Source organism: Mesitornis unicolor, unplaced genomic scaffold, assembly GCF_000695765.1.
Source record: "Mesitornis unicolor isolate BGI_N332 unplaced genomic scaffold, ASM69576v1 scaffold860, whole genome shotgun sequence".
NCBI lineage: Eukaryota > Metazoa > Chordata > Aves > Mesitornithiformes > Mesitornithidae > Mesitornis > Mesitornis unicolor.
Window position 1 is genome coordinate 1 of NW_010160029.1, and position 11,626 is coordinate 11,626.

At 37.9% G+C, this 11,626-nt stretch overlaps 1 protein-coding gene across 1 annotated transcript in view; it reads right to left on the minus strand.

Annotated features, from left to right (window-relative positions):
* Nucleotides 1-362: 362 nt before the first annotated feature.
* The window catches only part of LOC104543796 (serine/threonine-protein kinase B-raf), a gene marked incomplete at both ends in the record, with an annotated part of 46,662 nt that continues 35,398 nt past the window's right edge, over nt 363-11,626 (minus strand). The window contains 6 exons of the mRNA XM_010188486.1: nt 363-480; nt 1,194-1,330; nt 4,005-4,124; nt 5,524-5,560; nt 7,195-7,354; nt 8,668-8,672. Coding sequence (XP_010186788.1) covers nt 363-480; nt 1,194-1,330; nt 4,005-4,124; nt 5,524-5,560; nt 7,195-7,354; nt 8,668-8,672 — 577 coding nt within the window. The remainder of the gene's footprint in view (nt 481-1,193; nt 1,331-4,004; nt 4,125-5,523; nt 5,561-7,194; nt 7,355-8,667; nt 8,673-11,626) is intronic.

Genomic DNA, 11,626 nt, shown 5'->3' on the forward strand with positions numbered 1-11,626 from the left:
ACACTGCTCTCTAATAGGCCATTCCGCAACATTAACTTTACCTATTTAACACACTATTATCAATTTAAAAATAATCTTTATGGTCCTTCAAATGACTCTCCCTAGTGCATCCATGTCTCACTCATACTGAGAAGCCCAGATCCAGCACTCCAGGTGGGGCCTCACCAGCAACACTTTGCCCAACGCCGCCCAGGATATCACGAGCCTTCTTTCTGGCATGGGCACACTGCTGACTCAAGTCCACCTTGAGTGTCCACCAGAATCCCCAGGTGCTTTTCTGTGAAGCTGCTTTCCAGCTTGGTGGCCCCCAGCAGGCAATATTACTTGCTTAGGAATTACTGTTTGCCATGATGGCCACATACCATGCCACTTTCCTTTGTAGACTGTTCCAAATGATCCAGATCCTATCCTCTGTCCAACTGTGATCTGTCCATCTGGTATCTCCCAATCATCACTTGAATCCCTTCGACCAAGGGTTTTCTTTATATATATATATATATGCATAAACAATAAAAAGGAAGAAAGCAAGTGCATTAATGTCTGTGAAGACAGCTCCTTGAAGATTCAGTATCAGCATTTCATACCATTAAAGTCCTAAAAGAACTTTGATTTTCAGATATTGATTACATCTGACTTTTCAAGCCAGCTATACTCAAAAATTGAGCACACAGGTATACTATGTTATTTGCTGACATGAAATATTTGCCACAGGTTTCTGGCAATGTTTAAACCAGTAAATATTAAGAAACTTTTTTTAAAAAAAGTCTCATTTAATTTTCAATTCTTAATCAATCATAATTCTAAATTATCAATTAAAAATGCAGACATTTTAATTTAACGTCTTGTTACATTTGAGAATCACTAGAGAACTTTCACAGTTCACGAATCATGGAGGGAAAAGTCAAGCTGTTATTTAAAGGGAAACTGGCATTGTAACATGAAGCACACCAAGACATTTGGGTGCCATAGAGTGAAAGTGAGTATAGAAAATTATTTAAATTATTTATATATCAGTCCCACAATTTCAATATTCCATTATTTACTGGTTTAAATTTCTTGATCGTTACCATACTCATATTCAAAATAATTCAGAAGACTTTGATGAAAGAGAAGTGAGAGGAACATGGTTGTGAAGTATTTCTATACTATGAATATACCACACTATGAATGAAAATAGCTGATCTTTCTCTTACCATTCTATTTCTGTCTTCTGAGGATGAGGATGACTTCCTTTCCCGTTGGGGTCCTGGTGATTTCTGTAACGCTTTAACATTGGTAAGTGACCCAGGCAAAGAGGCGGGAGGTGTTGCAGACAAACCTGCAGTTGAACCTAAATTTCAGAAACAGGGTAATTTTACCTATAAGAAACCAGCTTACAAGAATGTATTGATACTAGGTGCAACAATTGTGTTTAAGAAGCAGTATCTTCAAACATCAATGTAAATGTTAAGAGGGAACATACACTAGCAATACTGTCCTAATATTAGATTAGTGCTCAAGTCTTAGATTTCAGGAAGAGACAAGTCTACAGCAAACATCCCTGTATACCAGATAGTCCCCAGTCTCAATTTCATAAGTTCTCAGAAGGACAATGTCTCTTTAAAAAAAAAAAGTCATAAAACATGTTTTTTTTTAGTTCCACCAGTTTCTTTGAGAACAAAAATAGTAGTGATTTTGCTAGCAGCAGCTACCTCTCAGATTTCTTGTAGCTAACCTTTTAGGGATTCAATAAATAGCTGAAATACTGTACTTTGGAATCAAAATAGACTAAATGCAAAAAATCAAAATGTTTTCTAGTTGAGTCTCCAAGTGCCACCTGAAAACCATTTGGCTGTTTTAAAGCTGTTAGCAGAGAGGTCTTATTTATAAGTAAATAGTAGACTGTAGAAAGGATTCAAACAGAACAAGTACTTTAGTTAGCTATTTGAAGCATATTCTATTAGATACAAAAAGAACAGTACATCTGTAGCTTGTATGTTACCTAAACAAAGCTATGCAGGGAAATGTCACGAACAGAGCTGCATTTCAGAGCCCCACTGGCTCTTTACAAATAGAGCACTTCAACTAGACACTGCTTTTTAAAATACACCATAATTATTTGTAACAAGGTTATGTTGACCCTCTCAATGCAAAGGACATAAAATAGGGTCAACTGTTAATTAAATTCATCTTGCTCTGCTAAACAATGTATGTCATTGTACGAGACCTCCAGCATCCCAATGCTTTCTCTCACATCAGTGCTCTGGGAAGCAGTAGAAGACAATACTCCTCCTATTCCTTCTGAAGCCCCCTTCTGACCATAGAAGTGTCTCCTAACACCAACTTGAATTAAAAAATTGACTTTGTGACTTTTAAAACTGTTGCTCAAATTCAGTCACTCGGTGCGTGCTGATTTATCAGACTATATGTATATATCCATCACTGTCTGTCCTCACCGAGCTAACATCCATACATTTAGAAGTGGAAGCACAAAATAATGACATACCAACACATCAAAAATGGGACACATCATCCATAAACTTTGTCCCATATACTAAAGCAACTAAAGTAGTGATGCATATTGGGCATCCTAACTACGTTTACAAGCAGCTAGAAGCAAGTGACCTGAAGGATGGACTTTATGTTCAATTATGGTCACTATACTGTCATATATTTATTACATTATTTGTCTGAAATCACACATACATGGAATTAAATGTATGATGTTCCCAGAACACGAGCAATTTTCCAAAAGCTTACAGGGTTACAGACCTTCTCTGTAATAATGAAGCTCTATTCGAATGCATTTTCTTTAGAGGTAACTAAAAGTCTCCTACTTAAATACCACGATATGGAAACACTAACACAATATTCACCCTTCACTAAAATGCTTAGAGCACATGGTAGAACATCACAGTTAATCTGTTCATAATAATACCAGATGGCCTGTTTTCCAAGTTATTAGAGCAGAATACTTCAGATAATGTTGGACTTAAGTTATTAGCTTGGACTCTGAAGCTGTCTGTAACGCATTCCATTCTGCAGCCAGTTTGCTTGCTGGGAACACCTGTCTTCTTACAAAGACTTCTGGAAGACCTTTACAAGTTCATAAGGTGAACTGCTCTCGATAAATTCTGAAACAAAAGTCTTTGAAACAGCCAACATGGTAGCATTTGAAAACCACACTACATGCACTGAACTACCCATTTCTACGTGTATACACATAGGCACATTTCATGCTATTACTCAATAGTTGGTTTCTCCAGCATAAGAAATCCCCCAGATTTTGGGGGGAGTTTCTACAATATAACAGATCCATTGACAGCTTTAGGCCTGAACTATTCCCAGAGTCAATGACATGAAAAATGGAAGAGTCTTATTTTACATGGTACATGACACAAACAAATACTGTTTCACTGGAAATTTACTAACTAAATAAAAACTACATGGTCTAAAAACCATCTAAGGCCTCAACGCAGTATCAACAGCACAGCCTCAAAATTAAGTACTGGTTGAAAGTGGACATGAGACATTACTTGAAAAGCTTGAGACCTAAGAAGTTATCAATGGAAATGTTTGTAATTCACATCTGATTTCCTAGATTACTTTTCCAAACAAAGAATATTAAATATAGAAAACTCTTAGAGCACTGAACTGACTTAAACTGAACAGTCAAGGAACTTCTAAGTTAAGGACTTCACTTTAAAAATCACTGCAGTGCAATCCATGGATCTTTGTTCAGGAAAACTATGTTAAGGTCCACATATAAAATCCTCAACTACGAAATTCCTTGCTTTTGGAGATTTAAGCCAGACTTCATTTATAGTCATTTTCAAGCGTGTAAAGTGAAAGTGAGTATGTGTGAAAAGCACATTCAAAGCATTCCAGCCAGGCCAAGCAAAAAACAGAGGTGTTCCGATAAACTCACACACTTACATACACACGGTGTGAGGGTGAGACACAAACAGCATCTGTGGTTTTACTTATTTTGTTTGGGTGAAAACAAGAAAGAAGAGCCCAACTACCTCTGAACACTGGGCCAGGCTCAAAATCAAACACTATTTCACTGGGGACAGAATGAAGGAGGGGACTGGGAGTCCGGGATTGGTATTTCCGAAGACAGCGCATCAGCTGGTTCAAAGGGGCTGTTAGAGAGAAAGAGACGGGCAGGCAGAGACAGAAAGACAGACACATAGAAGAAATGAAAGAAGTCATGGGAAATAACTAGGATGCTTTGACTCCTATTCATAGATTGCTTCTGTACTTTGAAGGAAAAAAAAAAAGTCAATTACTAGTAACACTGTTTCAGGACTGGGAATAGCCAATTGTTTTCAGATGCCAAGCAGACAGTTTATGATCAAAAGTTAAAACCAACATGATAGCACAACATTTAAATGCTGGACAAAATGGGCAAAACTGTGGAGAGCCACACCTGTCAACACATATAAAAATAACTAAAACTGGTAACTTTAAATTGGTAAACTTGCAGGATTAAAAAGGAAGTTTCTTTTCAAAAAGTGCTCTATTGGCATAAGAATAAACAGCTCCATCAAACACAGCACAGTAGGTAGGTAACATCCTGCCAACTACCAGTAGGATGGGTAAAACAAAGTTAGTGATACCCCACAGTACAAAACCTTAGAGATCTAGATAAAGTGCACTAAGGTAATTCAGACTTCACTTGTGGCTAAAGTAAGTTATAATTAGTAGGAGATGTCTGTGTTAATGATTTGGAGTTCGTAAAACTGTCATATGGCTGCCCTACTTACTGTTTCTTTATTTCTAAATTACTATTATATTCATTGAAATAAATACATAAGAAGCCCTCTCAGGACCTTGACAGCCAGTGGGAGAAGTGCCTTCACAGGCTCGTGCATAACATGTGAAGAAAAATAAATCTTCTAGTTCTGACTGAACTGTGAATTAGGGCTGCGTGTTACTGAAGGAAACATAAAAAGACCTGGCTTTAGCATAAGGTCCTAACAACCTGGTTCCAAGAGTAGCACAGGCATGCAGTACAGCAAAGCAGCATCTTCAGCAAGGGTAGAGGGGGAGAAGAACTGGAGTATTTCATGCTGCTTTAGGATGCAGCATTTCGTATGGAAAGTCCATCTACCAAGTTGATGGTTTTCAATGAAAAACCCCATTGTTTCAGTAGGTGGAAAGGTAACAACAGGCATAAAAGCCTTTGAGATAAAAGTTGGGAAGTTGTAGCGTATCTGTGTGCAGCCATGTGAGTGAATGAGCATATGTGTGAGAGAGCAAAAAAGTGAGGGTGCAAGGTAATTTGAAAACTGAAAAATTAGATACCACTTCAAAACGTTTTCTCCTTCTGTCTCCCCCACTCCCAGAATGACCAGCAAATGACTCAAACCTTTGTCAGACAAATATTAAGTTCGCAAACAAGCAAATGCAAATTCATTTTTTGTTCTAGTCATATTTTCCTTTGTGCCTGTGTTTCGTAGAAGGAAGTAGAACAAAGCGAAGGGACACAGTGGTTGTGTAATTAAATATAGCAGAGTAGCTAGTTTTAACACTACTTACCTCCCTCTCCTCGTAAACCCTGGTCTCTAATCAAGTCCTATAAATAAAATAAAAATAATGGTGTTTAATTTAGGTATTATCATTTACATTTCAGAATCAATTGAGACAGACCAAATTGAAAATATATAACTTCATGTATTTTCCATTAAATAAAAGCTGTTTCCTACCCTGGCTTACTAATAGCAGCAACTCCAAAGAACTACTTATAACAACTACTAAACTTGAAAAAAAAAAATCAGTTGCTTTAAAACAGCATCTCTCAGTAGTAAAGTGAAATGTACATCACCCAAAATAGGTGCTGACATGAAAATACTGATTTAAACATGCAGTTGGCCAAAATACATAGAGAAATATTGAACCAAACATTCTAGTTCAAGTGCTTGTGGCACAAATTATTTGAGCTGTCGTATCAGAAGCTGGGCCTCCAATTTCTTGTACTGAGGTGCATCAGGCAAATGAGGTCTGCTTCGTTTTCTCTTGTAACCAAGCACCTCATTTGCATAACCAGGCGCACTCTGTTCTTCTCAGAAACGACGAACTGCAAAGGCTTTCTCTCACTTGCAATCCATCATGAACTGAGAGTCTCTTTTACAACACAGCCAGACTAAAAGCAAACTACACTAAGGATTTTCTCAACAGAAGAAAATTAGGAACTTCCAGCAGTTTCCCTCTGTATGTCTATTTTCATCATCAAGCTCTTTTTTTTGGTAACACAATTATTTTATTCCTTTATACACCTGCACTGCTGTTGAAAGCACTGGTCCTGCCTCTCAGCTGCACCATATACCCTGCAATATACCCTATGCAAATGTGTCACAGCCACACTCTTAACACTCAGCTGACATTTCACCTTTCACTCAGCTCTCATGCAAAACACACTTTGTGTCTCAGTGTCCAGGTAGACTTCAAGACTGCTCACCTGACAAATGACTAATTTCTAGACAGTAGACTTCAGGGTAAAATACAAGCTGTATACGTTAGCAAAATTAGAAAGAGGTTGTTGTGATCAACATTTTGAAAGGTCCTGCTCAGCCTTATATTTAGTAGGAACCATTATTATTATTTACGATTCAGCATCCAAAAATTTCAAACGTGAAAAGCAAGCTAAGAGTAGCAGTTTCTGAACACTCCAAAAGAACGCTCAGAACAATATATACAGGGCTCTTGAAACATTAAGGAACATTCAGTAAATCTAAACTCAGCTTACTGCAATAATTTCATTTTCTTCAATGCCAGAAATATTACTTGAATTACAAATACTAAAAATGCCTGTCTTGCATATAAAGAAATATGCTTAACGCATATAATGGCTTGCAAGAGTGGTTACGGACTTTCACATTCTTAATGCTGTGGTACAGCGAGCAGCAAGAGCCTTGGGACTAATGACAAAACAGAAAAAAGCAGTTGTTTGTGGTAGAATGTTCCTTTGAAAATGAAAGGACAGGACTGTGAAAAAGCAGTTTCTGCTTTTGGAGAATGGGTTATTTCCACTCTTAGAGCTCTCAATAGCAAAAATTTCTTACATGAGACCTATGAAAATTCTGAGAGCACCAAGGATTAGTTCAGAAACACAGCACTCATGTGTACACAATAAATTTAATGCACTGATATTCATAAGGTAAGGGAAACATCAGACCTCCTATTCTTGATCCAAACGTTTTTAATACTTACATCAATATTGACTGGCTCAATTGTATTGATGTGAACATTGGGAGCTGAAGAGGATCGGTCGCGTTGCCCAAATTGATTCCGATGATCTTCATCTGCTGGTCGGAGGGGCTGTGGGATTGGAATGGATTTTGAAGGAGAAGGACTAGGGAGAATTGGTGGTCTGAGAAACAAAGTCAAGGAAAAAGAGGATTTAGGTCTACAAATGGCTTCAAATACTGCATAGTGGGTGTGGTAAGTCCTTTTCAACTATAATAATACATACATTAAAAAAACTGATCTAAAGGCTAGCATAAAAACAATTTATAATGAACAGTCTCTACTCCCCTATGATCAATTGCAACAACTCTCTGCTGCACAGACTACCTAATTACATGGCTGTGAAGTGTTCAGAGTTAAAACACAACAAGAAGCCCTAACGTGCCATACCAAACTAGTAATCATAAATCCTGATCTGAAAAATTAATGTAGCCCGGCGTGCACTGCAGATAGCAAGATACTCTGCAGTTTCCTCACTCCAGAGTTAATGCAATATGCTCTTGTTAATGGCAACTTGTTGACAACTAAAAATGCTTAACATCTCACATCAACATTACAGTTAGAAGATGTCACAAAGTAAATTGTATGGATGGGATTATTGTTCAATGACTAAGACCAAAATTTACGTAGTGGTCACTCAACATAATTGATTTAATATTATGGCCAATGCAGTAAGAATTACTGATACTAAAAATAAACACATAACTTCTTAACCTCAACCTTTAAGAAATACCTTTGAATAGTGCAACATTTCAAAAGTTATTTACAGTGCTACAGTTAGGCAATGCAACAGATTTGACTTGAAAGATAAACATTCAGACTATACAGACAAGTTTTCTGAAAAAATGCAAGTGCTGTCAGTCATAAAAGTAGATAAAGCCTTTAATTTATAGTATCATGAATCACATTTTAAAAAAACCAAACCATCTAAATACTTGCTTTTTCATTTCCAAGAAGGCAGAATGTCACTACTTTGGCTAGCAATTTATTTTGTTTAAGTACGATAAACTGGCATTTATCTGTTACTCAAGTCAAGGTCAGTCACTATTAAGTCTAACAATTCAATTTAATGGATATAAAGCAACAGGTCAATAAGAAACATTTGCCACCTTTGGCAAAGAAGTCTTAATGTTAAAATATACATGATATCTGACAAGGTTTTTAGAACTTACAGAAAGCAAAACTCCTAAGAGAGGAGTAGAGTCGTCCAGCCATTCAATTACTCATGGGTTTGTTACCATGCCCATAAAGGCAATGCCCACAGGGAGCAGCTTCAGAAATAAACCACACAGGAGCATAGAGCAGCAATAGGTACTGCTGCCACCCCCTGTAAGCAAACACTCCTTGGCCTCTCCGAAGATCCTCAGGGGGAATTAAAACTTTCAACAGGATCTCCTGACATTTTTTCAGAAACAGGTCTGCTTTAGAGACTATTACCCTACCTTTCACTGAAGAGTTTACACAGTTTGGCTCTGATCCCAGAACTTGGTGCTATCTGTATCCTAAGTACCTGTCACCTTTTCCTTCCTGACCAACAGGCTCATGGCAAAACAGAATGCTTGCAAATTAGTTCAAATAACAGTCTAGTAAGTCTTGCAACAAAATACTTGGATTACGTTTGGGAAGTGGGGCAGGGAAAGAATAGGTAGGGGGTTTAATCCTGACTAACGTTTTTTAAAAAGTTACCTATTGTCACATGCAGAATATAAATACTGGGAAGATATGGGGAAGCAATGAACTGCAACTACCAATAGAGATCTTTGAAAAAGGGCCTTGAACAGTCCAGCATTTCCAAAGATGCTCAGAATTTCAGAAACATTTTTAAAATACAGTTGATGTCCATATAAATAAGCTAAGGTTTCCATTCATTGCTAACAACTGTCTTCAGGTAAAATCTTTTCTGTTGTAGGTGAGGAAGTTTTGAACTCCTGAACATTTTTGTAAGGAAATCACACTACTAGAATTCACATCAGGTGATGAGACACCACACAGGTACAAGTGCAGGACTTGGTTGACATACTAAGGCACTGTATTTTCATGTTAAGGCAAGTGCATCAGATGCTGCACAGAAAGATTTCAAAGAAAAGTCTAAAAAGTGTCTCAGCCAGGCCAGTACTGTCACTGTTGGGATAGTTAACTCCTGCTTAAACTTCCTGAGAGTTCTCAGTAATAACGAAATTAAGGGAAATGTCTAACAGCAAACATCAGAACATTGCACCAGAAGTGACTCTGAGACATTTGACCTCTGCCACCCAACAAGACCAGAAGCAAACAGATTTTCTGTGACCATGAGTAAACAAGAGAGAGAAAACCAAATTGCAGAAATATTGTTTCAATTACATTCTCCCTTGAGTCATAAATGGTCATTTGCTAAGGGAATTTGCAAATACTTCCGTATTTCTGGTCACAGGTCAACATGCCCATCACGCTGCTAGCAGAGAGAGCATGCTATGTCATAGCAGCTTTGAAAACAATTCTAATAGATTTTTCTACTCATTAAATTATAACTGGGGGAAGTTTATATCTTTAGAAAACAATTACAGGCTGGTAAAGAACTCTTTTTTGGAGTCTCTAAACTATTGTTGGGAGGATCTCTGGGCTTTAGACATCAAAGAATCCAGAGACAGGAATCTCATAAGCTGTTAGCTGTGTGCCCCATATATACAATCAGGTCTTCATTAACAAGTATCCTAGGGACACTTCCAAAAAAGTAAATTATTTTTGCTAAATGGGAATTTAGCTGGGAAAAGGTAACTAGTAAAGAGAAAGACAAGTGGTTTGCTAGCCAAGGTGGCCTACTGAGATCAGCAAAAAGCTGCATCCTGATCAGCATCAAGATCTTGATCTACATCACCACAAAGAATGCAATCCTCATAGCTACCAAAGCCTGCTTTTATAGTAGTCCTAAACTTTAATGACTCTAGGAGACTGGAAGGGACACTGGAGCATAAAAAAGACCAGCCATCATTATTTGGAAAAAGGTGACGTCTATTCTAGGCGAGTTACTAGTTCTGTAGGCTAAGCAAACATAGCGCCAGCACATATAGTGCCAAAAAAAGAAGAAAAGAAAAAAAGTCAAGAGGACCAGAACACAACTGCTGCAAAGCACTGTTTACAGTGGCATACATGTAGAGCAGGCTGAAGCTTAAAGGAGCAGCAGTTTAAATACCAGGATCCGAGTTTGTGTTGCTCCTGTGCCTTTGTGAGCAGTTCCCAGCCAACCTGGTAGCTACAGAAGACCTTCTACAAAACAGAATATTCTGACACATTAGAGAGGCTATACCACCTCATCTTGCACACTTTCTTCCAGCCTCTTCAACGTGGGCATTCCCTTAACAAATGATTCTCAGCTTCCCAGGTGACAGGCTGACAGAGCTGTCAAATCTCAATTTAATACATTATAACCTTCCCTGGCAGTCTGACAGAACAAGCTTTTTCTTTGGACCATGTATTTGGGATAAGCACATTGTTCCCTCCCTTTTTATCAAGGCAAAACAGAGGTTTTTCAGGAGACAAAAGTAATTGCAGACAGATGTGGATTTTCACCCTTTGTCAATCACAGCAAGTGCCAACATGTCCGCAGATTTACTACTCTACGATACTGGGTCCACAGGAAAGAGGAAGGTAACTCAGGAAAGTGCCCACACATGCTATGTTATATATAAACAAACAGTTTTATAAAATCAGTACCTCCACCAGATCTTAGATCTTGCAATGATACAAGTTAGTTCACTTTACAACGACAAAAATTTTAATACAGATTTTCCTCAATTTCCTTTAATGCATCAATGTGATGAGTTATATATTAGAGCTGGTCTACTCAGGAAAGATTTGTTTGGTTGGTTGGTTTTGGTTGTTTTTTTTTTTTTAAGAGAGGTTTGTTTGTGCTTCAAGATTTTTGCTAGGAATTTTATTTTGCTGTAGTTAGGTAAACACTTAAACTGGAAATTGAAAATTCACCTAGGTTCAGCTGCAGGGAATGTACCACTTCCCTTTTAAAATGACAGCACCTCCACGGGACTGAGATTTTGCTTCTCCCTCTCCCAGCCTGAACAAGACCATCTCAGCTTAGCCACAGGGCTCAGTGTAGTACACACTACTTGTCTGCTAGACTGCATACTCATACCCAAGCCAAACCTACTGCAAGCTAAAATGCGTACCAAGGTTTATTTTCTTTGTTTAGTCCAGAGTACAATGGGCTCTGGTTTTTGTTACTGCTGCTAATAAAGAACACAGTCTACTTTCATTTTCAAGCAGTTTCTAAGGATCTGAGATACAATGGTATTTCAGCTACACTAGCAAGCAGGTAAACTGTAAATTTTGGAGACCAAACATGTTCTCATTTGACTACTGTGGTAGTCCATAGATATTGCTAGGAAACAACTTTTTTCCCTAC